Source organism: Salvelinus sp. IW2-2015, linkage group LG1, assembly GCF_002910315.2.
Source record: "Salvelinus sp. IW2-2015 linkage group LG1, ASM291031v2, whole genome shotgun sequence".
NCBI lineage: Eukaryota > Metazoa > Chordata > Actinopteri > Salmoniformes > Salmonidae > Salvelinus > Salvelinus sp. IW2-2015.
Window position 1 is genome coordinate 31,412,137 of NC_036838.1, and position 22,736 is coordinate 31,434,872.

The 22,736-nt window shown below is 41.1% G+C and overlaps 2 protein-coding genes across 7 annotated transcripts in view; one reads left to right on the forward strand and one right to left on the reverse strand.

The window, feature by feature from the left end:
- The window catches only part of LOC111965184 (serine/threonine-protein phosphatase 6 regulatory ankyrin repeat subunit C-like), a 34,348-nt gene extending 22,197 nt beyond the window's left edge, over positions 1 to 12,151 (reverse strand). The window contains exons 1-10 of the mRNA XM_023989218.3: positions 11,829 to 12,151; positions 9,565 to 9,648; positions 5,472 to 5,550; positions 5,025 to 5,095; positions 4,575 to 4,775; positions 4,291 to 4,378; positions 3,591 to 3,733; positions 3,159 to 3,371; positions 2,803 to 2,881; positions 1,669 to 1,783 (exon numbers count right to left, since the gene is read on the reverse strand). Of these exons, the coding sequence (XP_023844986.1) occupies positions 1,669 to 1,783; positions 2,803 to 2,881; positions 3,159 to 3,371; positions 3,591 to 3,733; positions 4,291 to 4,378; positions 4,575 to 4,775; positions 5,025 to 5,095; positions 5,472 to 5,550; positions 9,565 to 9,648; positions 11,829 to 11,855 (1,100 nt within the window). The 5' untranslated portion in view covers positions 11,856 to 12,151. The remainder of the gene's footprint in view (positions 1 to 1,668; positions 1,784 to 2,802; positions 2,882 to 3,158; positions 3,372 to 3,590; positions 3,734 to 4,290; positions 4,379 to 4,574; positions 4,776 to 5,024; positions 5,096 to 5,471; positions 5,551 to 9,564; positions 9,649 to 11,828) is intronic.
- A 2,042-nt stretch (positions 12,152 to 14,193) lies between these two features.
- On the forward strand, positions 14,194 to 22,427 carry LOC111965199 (coenzyme Q-binding protein COQ10 homolog A, mitochondrial). Of its 6 annotated transcripts, none has more exons than XM_023989261.2 (6): positions 14,194 to 14,272; positions 15,081 to 15,180; positions 16,171 to 16,317; positions 16,866 to 17,058; positions 17,193 to 17,294; positions 19,852 to 21,996. In XM_023989261.2, exons 3-6 carry the CDS (start codon positions 16,196 to 16,198, stop codon positions 20,017 to 20,019), a joined length of 585 nt encoding a protein of 194 aa, XP_023845029.1. In that variant the 5' UTR covers positions 14,194 to 14,272; positions 15,081 to 15,180; positions 16,171 to 16,195; the 3' UTR covers positions 20,020 to 21,996. The 6 variants fall into 6 exon arrangements, with proteins under 6 accessions (XP_023845029.1, XP_070300135.1, XP_023845020.1 ...); XM_070444034.1 differs by lacking the exon at positions 14,194 to 14,272 and adding an exon at positions 14,666 to 14,751; XM_023989252.2 differs by lacking the exons at positions 14,194 to 14,272; positions 19,852 to 21,996 and adding an exon at positions 22,183 to 22,427 and having other exon boundaries at positions 15,038 to 15,180.
- Positions 22,428 to 22,736: the final 309 nt, after the last annotated feature.

A 22,736-nucleotide genomic window follows, 5' to 3' on the forward strand; every position in this document is an offset into this window, starting at 1 on the left:
ACAAGATATACATTTGTTGATTGTACTGGACACTATTGTGCCCTTATACACGTGGCTTTATGCATGAACCAATCTCTACACGTGGCTTTATGCATGAACCAATCTCGTCTTCTCTTTATGCTTTGGGTCCAAAGCTTTGGGGCTTTGTGTGAGCAAGCCCCACAAACAAAATCGATTGCACTGCACATCGTTTTCACGGGCCTTGTTCCGCGTACACCTGCCGAAGGTGTCGCATAATCGCTGATGCGGTTGCGTGGCATGGTCTCTCGTCAATCCCATACCGATCAGATCAAAATGACTCCACATCAATTTCAAACTCAAAACTGATCCTCCATCCGGCTCCAACTCATCTAAATTCTGCACCATTTGCAATGCTATCAGTGCGTCCATTCGTTTGGTTCGGTTTGCCATTGTGAACTACACACATTGTATGTTGTACTCCGTGTGTGATTTGACTGAGGGGAAATTACATACAATTTCCAGCCTTTCATAATAAAATAATTAGACTGCCCACAATTCTTTAGAATAATTACACTATTGTTATAAATTCAAATCTTCTTCACACTCAAAATTCAGATCTTCTTCACACTCAAAATTCAGRTCAATCAAATTCAATCACCCTCTTCACTCTCCTCATCATTCAGTCCAGTGAAGTCACATAAACCATTATCAGTTTCTACCTGGTTTCTATCGCCCACTCATCCATTGACAACAGAACAGCATATTTGAATTTTCTTATGTTACTCGTTTTTGCTTAGTAGCAAGAGCAATGCTGCCCCGCGAGTGGTCATGTGCTGAATGCATAGACAGCACGGATACATTTGGAAGCACGGTAACATTTGGAAATAGAGCTGCACCTCTTGAATTATGAGAGTTCCTTGACAAAGGTAAGCGTAATAGAAACTGCAGAATATGCTCATCAGATTGGCTATAGGGTAACTTTTTATTATGTGTGAAATTTGTTTAGGTGTAGTCTTGATGGGCCGGCTGTGAAGGCTGACTGGCATCATTTGTTTCCCGCTCATCAAGTTGGATAGAGTCAAGGATATGTTCTCCATTATTCTAAAGGCCTACTGCAACACGTGGCATGTTTTTTTCCTTTCCTTTCCGATAAATTCAATAAGTCAGAGAAATAAAACAGTCCCATAACAGCTTATTTTTACAAAGTAAAGTATAAAAGAGAATGGTATCAACCCCCCAAGGCGCTCGGTCAAATTATTTGCTGCTGATTAATAGGCATAACAAACTCATCATTACCCTATTGTCTTCCTAAATGAAATCAACCTCTTCACCCTCCTTCTCATTCAGTTAGGCCTAATTTAAATTCAATTGTGGAGGTGCACAATTATCGCACATTCATTCATTTGTAATTCAGTGAGGAGAAAGAGACGCATTAGCGCCTGGCTGGGTACATTGTTTTGGAGGGGTTAAGTTAGGAATAGGTGTGGGAAGAAAACAGGTAAAAAGGCTCTCAATACTGTTATTTCAAAATTCTGACAAATGAGCAGTGTAAAATACAAACATTTAGGAAAAGTCAGGGAAGGAGAAGGACATAGCTTTTTTTTGTGTGTGTGGGGAGGGGGGGTAGATTTTTATTTATTTACAAAATAAAACGTCAGTGGCCGTTGGCATATGGCCGTTCTAGTGTTAAGATGCTTAGTTTCTCACCTGGCTGTGTCAGCACCGTTAGTCATCAGGGTGCTGATCAGCAGCTCGTGGCCGTGCTTAGCAGCAACGTGAAGAGGAGTATTGCCATATTTATCTACACAGTCTATATCCCCACCTGCACACAGGAGAGAGAGAGGGGATTTGCACCATATCGTTTTTCACACAGTTGTGAGATGCCATCCGGCTGTTGAGTTTGTGTGTGTTGCTATGGGCTGGAGGATGAGTGTTGGGAAATGTTCGGCTGGTGGTGTTGTGGTGGTTGCTATGGGCTGGAGGATGAGTGTTGGAAATGTTCGGCTGGTGGTGTGTGGTGGTTGCTATGGGCTGGAGGATGAGTGTTGGTGTGTTCGGCAGGGAGTTGCGTGTGGTTGCTATGGCTGGAGTATGAGTGTTGGGAATGTTCGGCTGGGGAGTGTGTGGTGGTTGCTATGGGCTGGAGGATGAGTGTTGGTGTGTGCGGCTGTTGGAGTTGTGGTGGTTGCTATGGGCGGAGGATGAGTGTTGGGAATGTTCGGCTGTGGAGTTTGTGTGGTTGCTATGGCTGGAGGATGAGTGTTGAATGTTCGGCTGTTGGAGTTGGTGGTGGTTGCTATGGCTGGAGGATGAGTGTTGGTGTGTTCGGCAGGTGGAGTTGCGGTGGTTGCTATGGGCTGGAGGATGAGTGTTGGGATTGTTCGGCTGTTGGAGTTGTGGTGGTTGCTATGGGCTGGAGGATGAGTGTTGAATGTTCGGCTGGTGAGATGTGGTGGTGCTATGGGCTGGAGGATGAGTGTTGGGTGGTGTTCGGCTGTTGGATTGTTTGGGGTTGCTATGGCTGGAGGATGAGTGTTGGGTGTGTTCGGCTGGTGGAGTTGTGGTGGTTGCTATGGGCTGGAGGTAGAGTGGTTGGGTGTGTTCGGCTGGTGGAGTTGTGGTGGTTGCTATGGGCTGGAGGTAGAGTGTTGGGTGTGTTCGGCTGGTGGAGTTGTGGTGGTTGCTATGGGCTGGAGGATGAGTGTTGGGTGTGTTCGGCTGGTGCGCTTCAACTGAAGTTTGTCCCTGAAATAGTGCAGGCACTTTTCACAAACACACTATCCTTGTATTTGAAGTGTAGTGTGTGATAATATTGTGTTTATGATGTGTGTGTGTGATTACCGTTTTGGATAAGGATCTGGGAGCGGGTGAAGCGCCCGTGAATAGCGGCCATGTGCAAAGGGCTCTTCCCTTCTTTACTCTGTGAGAGAAAGAGAGAAACAAAAACATTTTTTGTTATGAAAATAATCGATTTACCTCAAACATACACAAAACAACTTGGGATGTTATTCAAAATATCCTTGTTTATAAATGCCACTTCTGCCATCTGTTGACTAAGACTCCCAAATGGCAACCTATTCCTTATATAGTGCACTACTTTTGACCAGGGCCCATAGTGCACTATATAAGGAATAGGGTGCCATTTGGGGTGCARCCAATCCCTTATTCCCTCATTTCCCGGGCGTCCTCCGACTGACCTGCATGTTGACGTCAGCGCCGTTGTTGACTAGCAGCTCGAGGCAGAGCGCCCCGTTGGTTGAGACAGCGGCCAGGTGCAGCGGCGTGCCGCCGTGGTGGTTGGGCTGGTTGACGTTGGCGCCGCGGTTCACCAGCTCGTTGGCCACCGCCTCCTGGCCCGTGTAGCACGCCATGTGGAGCGCTGTGTTCCCAAAGGCGTTAGGCTCATCAATCTGACGTGGAGACAAAGAAAAGGCAGAAATTAGATGGTGAGATGGTGGTGGGAGTTGGGATGGGTATAGGGCCTGAAGATTTCCCTGATAGGCCCTAACCTAAATATTATACTAGGAATGCACTTTTGTAAAAAATAAAAAATAAACACACAAGCAAAGATTGAGCCCCACCCCCTGCACATGGCGTCCGCGATGGAGCCCCACCCCCTGGCCCCTCACCTCTGAGCCCAGCCGCAGCAGGTACTTGACCACCTCAATCTGGCCGCTGGCAGCTGCGGCATGGAGCGGGGTATAACCGCGCTTGTCCCTGCACATGGCGTCCGCGCTCCGCGACACAAGAAGCTTCACGATCTGCAGATGCCCTGAGGGACGAGGAGACAACCGTACATTCATGGAACATACAGACACTACAGACAGGTTAATGAAAGCCTTGGCAATTTTCTGTTTGTGCGTGAGGATATGCAATTTGGCAGAGGTTTGCTTTTCTTTGTAGACAAGGATCCCCTGTAGGGTTGTCACGCTACCAGTATCACGATACTCGGACGTATCGTGGCAAGGAAACAAAACATGGAGGATTTCATTTCTTGAGGAAAACCGACCAAAGTTAGAACCAAACAGCATTAATTTGTCACCTAGTCACATTTGTTTATTTTACAAGCTATAGCACCCACAATTTTAYATAAAGTCGGTTTTTATAGGACAATAGAGTTTAGTCCAATTTGTGTTTTCTTTTTTGCCGTGGAAAATCTGGTATCGGGATATTGGTATCGTGACAACCCTAATCCCCTTGATGGGAAGTTTGCAGGTTGATTGGCAGATCAGTGAATCTGCTCAGTGCCTTTGCTCAGACCAAGCCTCTTGAACAAGGAGAAGAAAGTGTGTCAATTTCAGGAAGTGTCCATTCTAAGGTCCCACCCACCAAGGTATGCGGCCCAGTGGATTGGCTGTCTCTCCTTCTTATCGCTGGCACTCAGGTTGGCCCCTTTGTTGAGGAGCAAATTCACCATCTGGATACAGACAGGAGATAGTGAGTTAAAACGAGCACAGTAAGACACCTTTCTGCGTGAGGAAGACCAATTCAGCACCTAGGCTATGTCTGAAATGGCATCAAAAATAGTGAACTATATAGGGGATTGGGTGCCATTTCAGTATTACTCAAAACCCTCCACCCTATGACCGTAAAACCCCGCTGTGACCCCTGACCTCCACGTGGCCGCTGTGTGCAGCATGGTGCAAAGCCGTCCTGCCGGAGCGGTCCGCCACATTCAGGCTGCTCAGCTTGGGGATGAGAGCCTCAGCACAGCGTGTGGCCCGGTTCGCCGCAGCCACGTGCAACGGCGTCTGCCAGAATTTATCCCGGGCATTGACCTCCGCATCCTGTCTCAGCAGCAGCCCCACGGCCTTCTGGGAAAGACGGTGGGAGAATAAATAAAAAGTATGAGGAGTGCGACTTTATCACTGACATTCATATAGCTACTCATTCAAGGAAGGAGAGAAGATGAATTTATCTGCCATATTGATTACCTAAGAAAATGAGCCCTGAGAAGTGCTATTAAGACTGATGAGGAATTCCAGGTAAATGACTGTAGCAGGTTTTACATATTGTATTTGACATGGCCTTCACATGGCACTGTCCTGCAAAGATAGTCTTACTTCGTTCTGTGAGGCAGCTGCCCGATGCAGGGGAGTCCGCCAGCCTTGGTCCTTAGCGTTAATACTAGCACCTGAGAGAGAGGAGCGAGCAAGAGAGAGAGTGAGAGATAGAGGACGAACTCAGTCAACTATTCTGTAGCTCAGCTCAACCGATTAAAAATAAAATATGCAGATGGAACAAATTTTCAATACTAATTCAGCCAATCACAATGGGCCTCAGATCTCAGATGGTCAGTAACATTTGCACACTTCTCTGATTTCATTATCAGTATTTACCTTTAGGATAGGGATTCTTATCCTCATTGACAAGAGGGAAGGGTTTCAATGCTAGTTGTATATTCTAACAGATATGATTAACTGTCCTTTATTCAACAATAGGATAGGGATAATTGAGTGATCAATGTGAATCCCTCTGAAAACGGTCTGTCTCATGCTGGAGAACGTTACCTGAATTAATGAGAAGGTCCATAATGTGAACATCGCCCAAACACGCAGCAGCATGTAAGGGGGTACGGCGTTCTTGGTCCTGAGGAGAGACAGCAGACAGAGAAACAACAGTTAGCAAGAGCCCAGATTTAAGCCCACTGTTGGTTCTGATATCATCCTAAGGCAGTGTATTAAAAACAAACAGTGAGTTGAACAATAAACCCCAAAGCCAAAGAATATAAGACATGCTACATCTAACATGACAGGTTTGAACTTGATACCAACTATGTAAAATAGCTTTCAATCACAGGATATTGAAAATGCAYAAATAAAATTGCCATTCTCTGAAAATTTCAAGTAAAAATAATATTCAATATGAATGCACAGTGGAACTTTAATCTCACAAAATAATCAGTCGGGGTTAGGCCTGCTGCATCTAATAATTTTGCAAAGAGGTAGACCTGATTTTTTTATTCCGCAAACTGAAAGAAGTTCCCTGGCGACTCAAACTGAATTCTTCCACTGCTCTCGATGTTTGCTACATACTTCAGTCTGAGACTGCCATCGTTGAAGAAGTTTGTGTTGACGTCAAAATGAGTGCCGTTGTACATAAAGTCATTAGCGATTGGATCATCTCTAACTAAACTCTAACTTTCAAAACGCAGCATACCCACGTGTGTTTCAAAACGCAGCATACCCACGTGTGTTTCAAAACGCAGCATACCCACGTGTGTTTCAAAACGCAGCATACCCACGTGTTTCAAAACGCAGCATACCCACGTGTTTCAAAACGCAGCATACCCACGTGTTTCAAAACGCAGCATACCCGCGTGTGTTTCAAAATGCAGCATACCCACGTGTGTTTTGGCTCTGGACTAACCAATCGGTTTTTGTGACCAATCAGAATGGTTCGAATGTGATCGCATTCTAGAAATCATTGGGAGGTACTCAGATCCAGACTCGTTGCGGAGAAGAAACTAACGTTATAGCGTGTGGCAGCGCAAGGAGTCTGAGTAGCCAGGCAACGAAAGAAGGGCTTGAAATCCACCTCGGTGAGTAAAATTGCTCAGGCATCTCTAGCCTGTTAGCTGACCCTGTCCTCCGTACTGGAATGTGTGCAGTCAGTGTAAACCCACAAGTGAATGACTCATGGCTCAGGCCTCACTCATTGCAGCCCTAGTAAGGAAATCACAGTCTTATTCTCCATACGCATCATTCAATCACTGACTGACTGACTGACTGACTGGCTGGAGGCCGTGTGAGAATTTTAGGCCTCCGGGAAGAGAGGCTGTTTAAGGACAAGGATCCCTGTGGGTTTTGGKCGTACAAGTCAAATATGTCATCTGTCTTGCATTGCAAGAATTCATGTTTGGATGCATTAAGGCAACAAAACTATGTAAACAATGTGAAAGTGAAGTACAGAAAGCTCAACTGCATATTAATTAAAACCGCTTTTTTTTGCTGTGCTTGTACAGAATCTTCTTTGACTTTAAGTAGTGATTGAATACAGCCCCAGGTCTAGTGGTCACAACTGAGTACTTACAGTGGTATAATATTTGACCTCTGCCAAATATTGACTCCATGACAAATGCAAAGTATATTAACATATAATACAAAACTGATTTACTGATTTAAGTTGTTGTGACATTTGACAAATTGCAGCTACTGAATTTACACGCTGGCACCAAGCCATATTTGAACGAGTGCTGATTTAAAGCATGCTCTCAATTTAACACCCCTTCCTCTCCCTGTAGAAGTTTCTAGCCTCTCCCTGTTTTAGCTCCTGTGAAGGCTGCCTGTTCGTGTGTGCTTGTGTGTGTGTAAAGTGGACCTAGAGCATTGTGTCAGGGTTCTTTAAAAGCCCACATCAGTAGAAATCCACTTTTTCAAGCTGAAAGACGATGGTATTATACAGTGACACATTGTTGTTGTTTTGGCTCTATACTCCAGCACTTTGGATTTGAAAAAATACAATGACTATGATGAATGAGAAAGTTACAGATGCAGAAATATCATACCCCCAAGACATGCTAACCTCTCACCCTTACAATAACAGGGGATGTTAGCATAATTTTTTGGGGGGGTATGATACTTATGCAACTGTAAATCATCATCATTATTCATGTTTCATTCAGGACTATCCTTAACCATGGAAGCATCCAAATTAATGTAGAAGTGTTTAGAAACATATTCAATTGATATTTACAATAAAAGTGACTCCAAAATGACACAAGACATTATTTACCATTAATTTCTATTAGGCACAAAAACATTTTAAACRACCAAAACAAACACCTAATGCATCCAAGAAATKTGTAGATTCATAAGCCYGATGTAGTAATTGCGTGCTATGAATATAGGACCAAAACACTTAACTTTCTACTAATTTAATAGACATGAGTGAATTTGTCGSAATACTTTTGGTCCCTTAAAATGGGGGGACTACGTACAGAAAGTGCTGTAATTTCTAAACAGTTCACCCGATATGTATGAAAATACCGTCAAATTAAAGCTGGTAGTCTGCACTTTAACCTTGTATCGTTTCAAATCCAAAGTGCTGGAGTACAGAGCCAAAACAACCAAATTTGTCACTGCCACAATACTTCGGGGCTCAATGTATTTTGGCCTTGAAGTGACAAATCCGAAATGCCCACTTTGTGCAAATCCATGTGAATGCAGTGTCTTTTCCTATGATATGACAAACATTATTTGCAACCTACATTTCTTTTTAGGGCTGGGTTTTATTTTAATGTTACCAACGACCAGCATGGCATGTGTTTATTAAATCAGAAACAGCTGCAAAGTTCTTCCTCTTCATGACTGAGATGAGCCAAACAGCCCGTGTCCACTTTACCGCCTGAGCCATGGAGCAAATTAAACGTATGTTTATTGTCCATTTTMGCTTTTCAAATTTTTTATCTAGTCTGTATAATAAAACATTTAAAATACAAATATATAATACACATACATACACACACACACACACCTGACCATTTTAGAAATTGTGTGATATGATAGGATTTGTACTGCAGCCGAAACGTGCCAGCAGCCTACCTATCAAAGGTTGCACCGTGTCCATTACAATGTAGAAAAACACATATCAACTATCTTTCAATAGTTATCCATATTACCGGAGCTTCATCTTATTCTTTCTAACTATTTCTATGGCGGATTTGCTSCCGCAATTTAAGGAAGATGCCAAAACTTGAGATAATAATAGATGGCGAAGTCAAAGATAGGCCAGTGGTTTCCATCTGTAGCGATGTTTTCCCTAAAGCAATGATTATGACGAATACAGCTCCAGAACCTGCTATAGCACAAGCTGGCTAATCTTTTGAATATGGTGTAGTCAACAACAAAAAACAGCAACAGATCAAATTTGCTAGCTAGATAAGGTTATCATATTAGCTAGCTACACCGACTGCTGTCATTAACCTATTTGTTGATGTTTATTAACTCCACGTGGAAATTTCCACACCCAATTTGTGAATATGCATAAGTAGCTTTCATTCTTTGGAAGTGGAACCTAAATGTGCATTTCCTCTTTAGGACAGGAAATTACATGGAAACAGTGGCTGCAACTTCCTCTGGTGGGGGTCCTTTAATCTGACAGCCAACTGGTCAGATTACCAGAGCAGTAGAATGAATGAGTGAGGAACCTGAACTGACCAGCTACTTACTTGGATGGAAGATGCCCAAAATCCCTTACTGCTAAGCTTTTCCTCCCATCAATCCCTTAACCATAAGCTAATCTGCTCCTTGTCCTCAAATACATGGGCCACGTGCACTTACGTTCAGTGCACATACACACACAAAATACATTTTACACTCACAAGATGGCTCTTTAAGAGAACAACATGCATAGCTACTGTTGGAAGCTGAAACCAAGAATGTGAAGTGCAACATATTGTGGGTATAACATTACTGCTCCAAAGGATGATTGATTGACTGTGTGTGATATTAACTATGTCTGATTCAAACTTGACAGGAAGGTCAAAGCATGTAGAGGATTTGACAGGTAATCCCTTCCTGCTTAACTGGCTGGCCCGTTAAGCGAGATGTGGAGGAAATTGATTCACACGGGGTCATGTTCATGTGTAGCGAGCCATCTTACCAGTGCATTGACTTCTTCATTCATGTGCAACAATAACTTCACTTCTTCTGCATTTCGGCTAAATATAGCCTGGACCAGTGGAGTCTGGAAGAGAATATAAACACATGAAATATTCTGAGTTAAAATAAATACCATGTTTTTAAGAGTCAAAAACAGAAGCGTTAGAAAGGGGGGGGCGGGGACGTTTTGCCCAGCTATCGGGAAAAGCATCGGGGAAAAACACCCCCCTCTATGGGGCAAAATGCTCCCTGAAGTTTGTGTTAAAATCTATTTTATACATTTTATTTTGGCGTTTGAGTAATTGACTCTTAAAAACAGAACATTTTAAATAAATAAATCAAATATCGGAACAAAATGACATTGCACATCTCACTATTAATATCATCACTATGATTTATAGACTTTTTTTTTTATTTAACTTTTATTTAGACGGGGTTGAGGTTTTGATGTATTAAAAAAATACAAAAAATACAAAAAATCGACCTTCCTGTCCAAATCATCCTAACGTATCTCAAAATGAATTGTGTAACTCAAAGTTACTTATAAATTATTATAAACTGGGTGGTTCGACCCCTGAATGCTGATTGGCTGAAAGCTGTGGTATATCAGACAATATACCACGGGTCATATAACAAGGGGTACGACCAAAAAAAATMTGTTCTAATTACGTTAGTAACCAGTTTATAATAGCAATAAGGCACCTAATGGCTGTATCCAGGCACTACGCATTGAATCTAAGAACAGCCCTTAGCCGTGGTATATTGGTCATATAACACACCTCCTCTGGCCGTATTGCTTAATTTGGACATGATTTGGGAAATGCTAATATAGGTATCATTGACTTGCATTCATTGCCCTGTGAGACAAAATGCAATGTGGTTCGAGAACACAGATGTTTGCCAAGGCAGAGATGAGTGGCCGACACAGAGACACGCGCGGGCAGCAGTGAACGCATACATTCTGGCCTAAATGACGTTTATCCTCAAGCCACCCTAATGACATACCGATCCTCCTGTGAATACAAAAAAAATAGTCCTATATGGTCCAATTTCTTGCAAAGTTGTTTGAAATGTTCTCCTGAATCACATAAAACTATGATGCCATAGTCAGACTACATGTCAGCATGATATTGGTGTGATGCTTCCCTGATAACACAGGGTGGATGATTGTCATTAGCTAGCCATTTGAATTTGATTGGGAATTACTAACAGACTAGTCAGATTTGCTCACTAGCTAGCTGCATGCACCCAACACAACGTACTTGGAAAACGCCTCATCACGCAGTGTGATTCAATCGTAACAGCTGATGGAAGTGAAGTTAGCTTATTATAGTTTAACGTAGTGTCTCGTTAACTAGCTAAACACACAATGTGCAGCTAGCTAGCATTTATGTGCAACTAACAAGAGACCTTACCAACAAATGTTAGTGACAGCCCAGTCCCTTGCTAGCTGATTGCAGCGAGGTACAGTAGCTAAATCCATACCCTCGCTGCCAACTAACTACTGTTCGCTAACTAAGCATTTAATACATTGGCTGGTTGTTGTCTGAACAAGTTGTGCATGCCGAAAGTGATAAAATCCCAAATGCTTAGACAGTTAGCTGGCTACAAATCTGACTGACTCATCGCCAATGCTAGCTAACTAGCTACCGCATGGAATGGAAGCCTAGCTAGCCGATTAAACTCAACTCCGCTATTTATAATGGAGTTGAGCGGCAACTAGTGTGGACGGACTGGAGCTCCGACGTCACATAAAATGACGTTTCTATTAAAACCTACTGATTTCAGCACCCAACGAATACCACGAAATTAAACACGACATTGTTCTGTGTAATTGGGGGCTATTCGTTGGGTACCGAAATCAGTAGTTTGATCAAAAAAACTAAAACTGTATGTGACGTTCGCGCTTCAGTCGCCGCTCAACTCCATAAATAATTTAGTTTAGTAGACTAGACTGGTTAGGCACACTGGTCTAACGTTCGCGTGTAAAATCCTATTGCCAAATGTAACTAGTTGGCATTAGCAAGTGAACAAGTCATTGGTGACAATTTTAGCAAACAATCCCACGTTAGAATACGCTATTGGAGCATGTAGAATGTGATCAGACTGCATCGTTTAAATGGCCATAAACTACTTTTCAGGCCAAGCACCGCAGCTAACGTGAGCTAGCTATCAAACCCGCCCTCATAAGGAAATAGTGATAAAGGAAGCAACGGTTTCAAAAAGGAATCTTTTAGCTAGCTAACGTTAATTCGCATTACCCACCTGGTCTGTTATGTTTTGTACTCCCATCTCCCAGTCAGTCAAACCGAAGCTTCTTCATTAGGATCGGGTGGAGATGTAACTGCGATATGTGTTATTGTGGCAATTATTCGGGGAAGGGTTTGTTCTGTGGCGTGTTTGCTCGCCGTTGTTATTGCTCTGATAGACACAAGTGTGCGTTACTGAACGGCTGCAGTTGGTAAATTAGAAGCTAGCTAGTGCAGCAGCGACATACAGTGGTCACTTTGAATAGTGTACCAACATCTATCCATAAACGTAATGATTCACCAGATTATTCCTTTAGTTGAGTAATATCGTAACTATGTGAGGAAAAAAATATGTCTGCAATGAATGTTATACCCTTCTATATCGGTCTACTCCAAGAAAACTACCTGGACTAGTTGTGTGTTGGGTAGATTTATCTATTTTTTGTTGTTGAGAAAATKATTATTTTTTGGACAATCTTTTGTAGTTTCTGTCAACCTTGCTATCTTTCCATCTAATTTGCGACAGATTTTCATGCAAATATTCTAAAATATGCATACAAACAATACGCACATTTTMCCACCAGAGATGTTTGCGTCAAACTGACTTGTCGATAAAAGGCTGTGCATGATGACATAGCGCACATAAAAAAAACATGTTTGCAGTTTTCATCGCATTTTCAACTCTACTGAGTGTGTCCACTCTGCTATTGGCACGTGCTTTTTTATCCGACATGTACTTTATTAGCATAAAATTGTTGGATGGAAGCCTGATTAGTGATAAGTACATTCATTGCCAAAATAAACGACTAATAAGTCACGTGATTAGCAGCTATTTACCTAATTTAAGTGGGAGTGGCCTTAACTAGTCATGATGACATTTTAAAAGAATCGAATGCTGCATTCATAACCAAGTGGTAAGGTTGTGAAGTCGTAAATACCAGTTGGATGCATTCAGGTGCTTTGAACGCGTTAAGAAATGAAGATTGGCTAACGTCCAACAAGCAGCGTGAAACAAACTGAAAGTACAGATATTATGCTTTTAAACAAATTACAGTGTTAAAAACACATTCATTGATTGCTTTTCATAAATAATATTTTCGTTGCATTTAACTGCAGAAAATGCTGTTATCAATCAAATAGAATTGTATTTATTACATGAGCTGAATACAATTGGTGTAGACGTTACAATTAAATGCTTGCCTACAAACCTTTCCCAAAGATGCAAAGTTTAAAAAAATAAAATAGTAACTAACACAAGAGGAATGACATAAATAAAATAAACAAGTTATATACAGGGAGTACCACATCAATGTGCAGAGGTACGAGGTGACCAGGCAGGGTATAGTGACCAGGCATCCAGATAGATAATGATAAGAGTAAAATAAAGAACAGAGTTGCAGCAGCAAATGATTCATGTAAAATTGTGTATGCTTGTGTGTGTAGTGTTTGAATGTGTGAAGGATTTGTGTAGGAGTGACAGCATAGTGTGTGTGAGTGAGTGTGTATATAAAGTCTAGTGAGTGTGCATAAGGTCAGCGCAAGATAGAGTCAGTGCCGATCGTTTGGGTACAATCAATATACTATTTAGCAGTCTTATGGCTTGGAGTAGAAGCTGTCTTGGAGTCTGTTGGTCCGAGAGCCGATGCTCCGGCTAAGACCAAGGTCTCTTTTACAGATGAGCCCTGAATTACATCAATTTGAGAAAATAGAGACACAGCAAAATATAAATACAAAATGCAAGCAGAAAGAAAGAAAAAAAACATGGTCATAAAAAAACAACACATTAATCAGTAATAAGGTCCTCAATCAGCTTCCTGTATTGCCCTAGAGGCACCAGAACATCAAATTTAAGAACATTTTGAAGGTTGTTCCACAAATAAGGTGCAAGAAAGGTAAATCAGCTTTTAGTTAACTCAGTAGACACCAAATTCATTTCTAGATGTAGCCATCCCCAAGACCGGTGTGGTAACTTGTATGTCTAAAATTTAGTAATGATGTAAAAGTGCTTTATATATGAAAACATAGCAATGTATCAACCTAAGTGACATCAAAGACGGCCAAAATACTTTCTGGTAGAGAATRCAGTGATGAGTCCTAAAATTATTACCTGTAATAAAGCACATAAACATATAAAATCTCCTAAACCTGTGTTTACTACTGACCTTATTTTCGGGGACTATCCAAAAACGCCATTAACTTTCCTCATAGGCTTTCTCCAACGAACAATTGCTGGTTCTTACAAAAAGACGCCATTGCTATTTATCTCTATTACCAACTGGAGGAGAGTTCAAGAAGATTTTTCCCAGTCGTGTAGTCCCACCTTCACACTTGGTTATGAACGCAGCATAACGTTACGTGACTATCAGCAAAGAGGAAAAGCCGAAGCGAGAGAATCAACTCCGCACCCAAAATATGTCAGCGCGAGAATACATTGATAAACTGACCAAGTGGGGATTTTTGGTATGGAGGTCTATGAGTCTCGAACTTGGTTAACAAAAAATGTAATTGCGAATTTACTACGTGAAGCTTATTTGATCGAACATAAGTTTCGTAATGTTTAGGTTTTTACGAAGTACCGATATAAAAGTGGACGCGCATGGCATTCCGGCAATGTTATATGAGAGTTGTGTTTCTTGTTCACGCGCGTATGTTCCCACCTGCCTTCCGCATTTGCGGACATGTATTTCCATTGTTAGAGGGGTCAATCGACGATCTTGTCAATATAATAGATACTACTTGCCACCGGTTGACCTGGCCGGATAAAGTAATAAAAAAGGAGGAAGAAGATGGCAGACGAAACGTTATGTCGCTAGCTTGCTAAACAGTTATGGCAGTTCATTCGATTGAGGCTAGAAAGCGATAAATGACATTTCTGAAATGTTAGTTAGGTAGCTAACGTTAACTGGTGGCTACCTGGCTAGCTACCGTTAGTTAACTAGGTAGCTAAAATTGTCCTGTTACAAACTACTTGTTTAACTAGTTCGACATTTTACGTTATTGAACTAACGTTACTAATTTTACGGAAATGTGTATAGCATCAGCTATATACATTTTACATTATTGAGCTAACGTTACTAATTATACGTAAATGTGTATAGCATCAGCCACTTAGCTTTCTAGTAGCGACCATCCTATAGCTTGGCTGTGTAGCGTGAGCTAGGTAGGTTAGGTAATTTGCTAGGTTAGATTGTTGTTGCCAGTCATCACTGTCTTTTAAAATAACAAATGGCTGGGTTGGCGACTGTGACCACCCTTCGATTGCCTATAGGCATACGGACATTCAGTGAGTTGCGAGATCTCTCTACATTTGGCAAAAACCGGTTGAATACAGTGCTGGGGACAAGAATACGGATTAAACAGCCAATCAGGTAAGCGTGTGGGGTAGGGGTGATGGTGCGGTTACAAAGTACATACCAAGAAATTTCAATTAATAGCCCGAGCTTTAGTTGCTTAAATCATTGAACACAACAGGCGCTTATTGGACAGGCTTATATTTCCTTAATGCGTACAGCTTTTATTAATTTGCATAGTTAAATGTYTAATTCCAGCATTCACTTCCAGCAATTTAATACAATTATTCATTTCCTGCACMGTGTTATCATGTACACACGGTGCCACGTTTCTCTATTTAAAAATTATTATCCTTTGACTGCATTTTGGGCAGTAATTACTTTCGCCACTAGAAGACGATCGTACGTTTTCTAGGGGTCTGTAGTCACGAAGTAGCTGTTTGTTTTTGTGCTTGCCAGTTAGCTAGCCGTTCTCAGTTGTTAACAGCCTATTTTTTTAAAATGATTTAACCTTAATTTAACTAGGCAAGTCAGTTAAGAACAAATTCTTACTTACAATGACGGCCTAGGGTTAACTGMCTTGTTCAAGGGCAGAATGACAGATTTTGACCTTGCCTGCTCGGGGATTTGATCCACCAACATTTCGGTTACTGGCCCAACGCTCTAACCACTAGGCTACCTTCAACCCCAAATGGCGAGAAGTTTTTTACTGGTGATAATAACAGATGCTTACCATCATTATTTCGAGTCATTGCTGAACTATTCAATGTAAAAATAAAATTAACAATTCCTGGTTACCTCGTTAACAATTAATTTAGACCCGGCATTTATTTTAAACCAGTGTTTATTTGCAGAAATGTGTTATGTTGCCCGRCTATTAAAAGGGACATGAGGCTATTTGAGACACGCGTTTAATTAACGTTTTACGGTAATTTGGGTGTCTGTTGGGTTTCAACTGGTAGCATTGTATAACAAGGGTCTTATTGATGGGGTTTATTAGAATGCAATGAACCAGTGTTTTAAAGTGGTGTTTTGCAAGTCCGTGACTGATCATTCTTGGACCAACAGATATGTGACATCTTGTGGCATCCTTATGACCAGGACCCCCAGGATTCTTATCCATTTGGACAGGAGGACAACTATCATTCCCCCTAGCAGAACCTTCCTTAGTCTGGCCAACAAGAGGAAACAGTATTCAGAACGAAGAATCATTGGGTAATGTAGAGATTGCATCTGTGCTTCAGTGGACATGGCTAAATGCTGATTAATTTAAAGGTCCATTGCAGCCATTTTTGTGTTGTCACCAGGCAGGCCAAAACTCCATCCCACCAAAACGGACTGAAATTTCAGGTTTTCTTTTCAAACAGCTCGTAGACTAAAATGGTATTATTATAATTTTCCGTTTTATTCCAACCTCAGTGTGGAAATATAAAACACAGGAAATCAYGTTTTTGACTGCACTGGGCCTTTAATCAAAACATCCCCTTGTGTTCTAGTTCTATGYCATGTACTGTATTCCATAACAATATTGAGAAAACACATGTCAAGGGCCGCATACTTAGCGTTTTCTATCTGTGAACTTTGATAAGAGCCTACTACTGTCCCTGATCAACAGAATCATGTAAATGACAAATATACTAACATCAAATCAAGCACATTTCATCATTATTCAGTGTGAAGACTAGATGTATCGTCATATCAGCAAAGTATGGTCTCATGCAAATATGCTAAGAATACTATTTCCCCCTTTTTTTTCTCTGTAGTTACTCGATGCAGGAGATGTATGATGTGGTGGCCAACGTGGACGATTATAAGCACTTTGTTCCGTGGTGTAAGAAATCTCAGTTCATCATGCAGAGAGCCAGCCATGCTAAAGCCAAACTAGAAGTGGGTTTCCCCCCTATAGTCGAGAGATACACCTCCATGATCACCAATGTGCGCCCTCATCTAGTCAAGGTTCGTAGACTCGATCAACTCCATGATCTTACAAGTCTATTGTTTTGCAGTGCTTTAAAGTTATTCTTTAACATTTATTCACCAATAATAACATGCACTGCATCTCATTTTACTGGCACTTCCCCTTTCTGTAGGCTGTTTGCACAGATGGTAAACTGTTCAACCACTTGGAGACAATATGGCGTTTCAGCCCTGGAATACCTGGTTATCCCAGAACCTGTACTGTTGATTTCTCTGTAAGTGTTTCCTTGTCGCACCATGCAATACTATTGCTATGCAGCTAAGGCTGTTGCGGTGACCGTTTTACCGCCACACCGGCGGTCCTGAGCCATGAAGGCAGTCAAATTCCACATGACCGTTTAGTCATGGTAATTAGGCTTCTTCAAGCTCTGATGCTTCTGCTGGTCATTAGTAGCCTACCAAACTTGCTACCAAACTCGGCTCTCTATTGTCCCTCTAATCACTCTGACATCCATGCAAATGTATTCAAAAATCTAATCAAACACTTCATGAGCTCATGTTGCTCAACATTTCAATAGGCTATGCAATTGTGGGAGAAAATKGAGTGATGGCCGCTAATAAAAAGAGGAGGACCCATCAGCGTTCTATAGGCTAGGCCTACTATATTTATTTCTCAACTTTCCTAGTATTAAGCACATTGCTTATATTTACAACAGGAGTGTAGCCTACCTGGCTGGCATGCAAATAAACCATGGGGAAAAGCATCCTCCATTTGCTATTTAAGTGCATAGATGACATGTGTTTTTGGTGGTCCATTCTAAATTAAAACAAAAATGTCACACATTATTTAGTATATGTAAAGACAAGATTGAATCAAGAATAGTCTGATGGGTGACAATATTAGCCTATCATTTGTGAATGATGCTCAGCATAAGAAATTATGCCTTTTTTTTGCGACTTTTTCGAATCCTCTAATCGCACACCTCATGTAGCCTGGCCTATATGTTTTGGAAAGGGGGATACCTAGCCAGTTGTACAACTGAATGCATTCAACTGAAATGTGTCTTCCGCATTTGACCCAACTCCTCTGAATCGGAGAGGTGCGTGCGGGGGGCTGCCATAATCAACATCCACGTGTTTGGTCCCCGGGGCAGAACGACAGATTTTTACCTTGTCAGCTTGGGGATTCGATCCAGCAACCTTTCGGTTACTGGCCCAACGCTCTAACAACTAAAGTGGCCAAATAACTTATTAAAATTAAGCACATTAATCTGTTTTACAAGGGTTGTGGCGCCTAACTGGCATATAAAAGCAGCACTTGCGTTTCAAGTTTGGGGAAGATCATTTTCACCATAAAAATGCACCTTTATAATAAAAGCATTACATGCATTGTATTTGCGGTCACTTTTGATAATGGTGTTTTCCTGCAAATGGAACATTCACGCTTATCCTACCAGCATGTGTGCTGTCCTTTATAATTTGAAAAAAATTGCCTAATAGTTTACCATTTTAAGCTAAACACTCTGATCTGTTGCGTCAGCCACATTGCATAAAAAATGGTTTTTGATGCTAGTGGCTGTATTAATTTGGGATCTATCGCATCCCACAACTGTCCCAGACTATGTTTGGAATATTTATTTTTCACACAGAATAGAATAGGTCGACTTTTGTACAATGGGGGATAGTAGATTGACATGCTTTTGCTGTTCATTTGGCCTACTCATCTTGTTGGCTGACGAAAAGTAAATGTGGACAGTTCTTCCAATATCTTCAATATGCACCTCGGAATTGGATAAGGATGCGCGCAGTTGCGTCCCCGACGTGTCTGTCTTCACTTGTAGCCTGTGAGAAAGACGCGATCACGTTAGTGAAAGGCGCTTCAGATTGCACAGCACAACGCAGGGCACAACGCAGCACTCCGGGCTGGAAAAGGCATGGATTCTTTTGGGGTGCATTACGGCCACAAAGGGGATGCCGCCGTGAAATTCGAGGCATTATCAAGTACTTGTCAAATTGTGAATGAGAGGATGTTGAAGTGTGTACACACTGTGCAAAAAAACAATGCAGAGCACATGCCTTTCAAGTGACTTTTTTTCAAATCATCATTCTCATGCAGCCTTACTATGTATTAAAAATCTAAACGTATAGCCCAACGTTTGTAGATCTAAAGTTACATTAATAACTCTAAATTAAGCAKGTAGGAATACCTATTTCTTTGTTAACCGCTCAACACAGAATAGCCGCATGTGCGCACTCCCTCATTGTTTTCAGAAAATATTTATTTTCAATTGTATTCTATATACTAATAAATAAAGCCACAGAATTATAAGCAAATCTTGTCTGCTAAATGAACTAGTGTAGCCCACAGCCAGATCAGGCCCTAACATAAGGACAACTTAGAGTATTCTGTTCTTCTGAAATAGACTACATTTTCTTCATATCATGCTTCTTTAGACCTGTCTAAAATAAATAATGGATTTATTGTGAAGGTGTAGGCTATATTACATGGATTTAATAGACTTTTAAAATGTAGATGTTTCAAATGTCTACATCAGTGACAGCTTGTAAGCTGTGTGGAAGCCAGGAGATGCTGAATGTGTTCATTAACATTCAGTTACTGTGAGGCCAAGTTATTTGCTTGACAATCACCTACTGACTAAATTTCGTGACCGCCACAGCCCTACATGCAGCAAACTATTTAATACTTTGAATATTATAGTGTGAACTTCTGATTAAACAGACATTATAATTGCAGGTTTAATGACCTAATCATCTATTGGGGAAACATGATTATGAACAGAACCTCAACAATTTTCCACCTTTGTCTTGCAGATATCTTTTGAGTTTCGCTCTTTGCTACACTCGCAGTTAGCGACGGTCTTCTTTGATGAAGTCGTGAAGCAAATGGTTGTTGCCTTCGAGCGCCGAGCTTGCACCAAGTTCGGCCCAGAGACTAAAATACCCAGAGAACTCATGTTCCATGAGGTGAACCAAACGTGAGCCTCCATGTGCTTGTACTTATCTGGGAGATTACACACGTTTTCCCCACTTTCAACCCATTGCATTTTGTGGACGACCATTAAATGACTGTTGTTGGACACAGTTGAAGTGGGGAATGGATCTACAGCTTGACTGCTTGAACAACACAGCCACCACTTGCATGTGAAAAGAGGATCATTTGAGACTGGACCGTCCTCCGTATGTACTGGATTCTTAGGCCATTTTCCTATTTATTGCCATTTTGCTGCAGAGCCTGATATTTACTGAAGCAAATTCCATATTTTGATAGGTGTAATGAATTGTCAGGCTTTCAAGGTTATTTTTACCAATCCAGTAAATACTTAAGCTAGTTAACTGGGCACTCATAAGAGAACTGAACATAATATAATTTGGGTGGTCAGAATTACCATGTCACACCCATTTGATTTTCATAAGATGTTTTAACTGGTTTGAATCATGTCCACACATTAAATCACTAAAAATATAAACACAACAATTTTACTGAGTGTGTGTATATAAGGAAATCAGTTAATTGAAATAAATGCATTATGCCCTAATCTATAGATTTCACAACTGGGATTACAGATATGCATCTGTTGGTCAGATACCTTAAAATTTGACCTCACAATGGGGCTCAGGATCTCGTCACACTATCTCTGTGCATTCAAATTGCCATTAATAAACTGCAATTGTGTTCCTTGTCCGTTGCTTATGCCTGCCCATATCATAACCCCACTGCCATCATGGGGCACTCTGTTCACAACACTGACATCAGGAAACCGCTCGCCCACACGATGCCATATACGTGGTCTACGGTTGCGAGGACGGTTGGATGTACTGCAAAATTCTCCAAAATGACGGAGGTGGCTTATGGTAGAGAAATTAACATTCAATTTGGTAACAGCTCTGGTGGACGTTCCTGTAGTCAGCATGCCAATTGCATGCTCCCTCAACTTTAGATCTGTGGCATTGTGTGACACAACTGCACATTTTAGTGGCATTTTATTGTCCCCAGCACAAGGTGCACTCGTGTAATGATCATGCTGTTTAATCAGCTTCTTGATATGCCATACCCGGGCAGGTGGATGGATTATCTTGGCAAAGGAAAAATGTTCACAAACAGGGATGTAAACAAATTTGTGCACAACATTTGAGAGCTTTTTGTGCATATGGACAATTTCTGGGATCTTTTATTTCAGCTCATGAAACACGTGATTAACACTTTACATGTTTATTTTTGTTCAGTGTATTTAGGTTTTAATTAGTTTAACCACAAAGATATTTAAGGACCACAGGATGTTATTAGTTGGTGAAATTTCTCAGACCAAGCCTATGCCCACCCATGGTTGCACCGCTTCAYAGTCATGTGAAATCCATAGATTAGGACCAAATGAACTTATTTTAAGTGACTGATTTCCTGATATGAACTCAGTAAAATCTTTGAAATTGTTGCATGTTGCGTTTATTTTTGTATAGGCAAATGTCAATCCGCCATAATACTATGTGGTGTTTAATTGTAATATTCTGAATTCTAATCACTCACATTTAATTGAAAGTGAGATTTCTATATCGCTTTCCTATAACATTCCCCTGATTTGCCTTAATGTTTATTTTGGGGTAAAGGTACATTTTAACATCATATTAATCTCCAGCACCACCCCAACAAATGTGAAAACGGCATGTTTGTTTTGAAAAAGTTTACAATGACATCAGTGTGCATCGTGATTTTAACCAATTATGAGTAGGCATTGCCTACTAATTGGAAACACTTAGAGGAAGATATCTTTTACTTCAAAACATAGAAACACTCCATTTTCACAGGTTTGGGTGGTGCTGGAGATGTTGAAAAGGGGTGATTCTGTTGGTGGGAATCAGGGCTCTTTAGGTCCTGCCAGCCATTACAACCCCTCAGTGCATCCCTTTTACGTATGTATTTTAGACTTTAAAACAAAAGCCAATAAACCAAAGTATAACTTTTTTGTCGCATTTGTCAATATCAGGACATTTCAGGTTGTCACAGGAGTGCTTGGCAATTTAGGAGAAAGCATATCGATTGTCAGCCAATTTGTCATTTGAAGCCACAGTTCAAATCAGTTGCAACACATAGCAATTTTTGTATTTTCTGACCAAAGCACACTGATCCGTTGTTTATTTGGAATCCAGTCTCTGTACCACAGGCATATGACGTCTTGACCAGGCCAAAGGGAAGCAGAAACCTGAGTGCTGTGGAGACATATCTGGAACACTTAATAACTGAGATGTCCTCAGAACACTCCATACACAGCCGGCACAGAATAACATAACTGTTCTGTGGTAACCCGTTATGACCACACCTTCTGTAAAGAATATGCAACAAACACATCTCTATAAAAAGACGGCAATAAAAATCAGAATTCAAGAGAAGAGTAATTGTTAACATTTGCCTTTTATTTAAAATTGTTATCCATTTTCTCTCCCACATCCAGCTCTGCTAGAAAATAAAGTTCAGATTTCTCCACTTCCCAATCTCACATAAGATGTATCTATCTTTAAACCAGAATAACCCAAGGTTTGGTTAGAACAGGATCAAATACAGGAACAGGACAAACTTTTAAAACCTAAAATACATATATACTATTTGGGAAATACACTACAGGGGGTAGACAGTGTGGGGTGGGGGGGCTGTTTGAAAACAAATTCAATGAATAGCCAGGAGGGTACTGTCGGTGTTGTGCCCA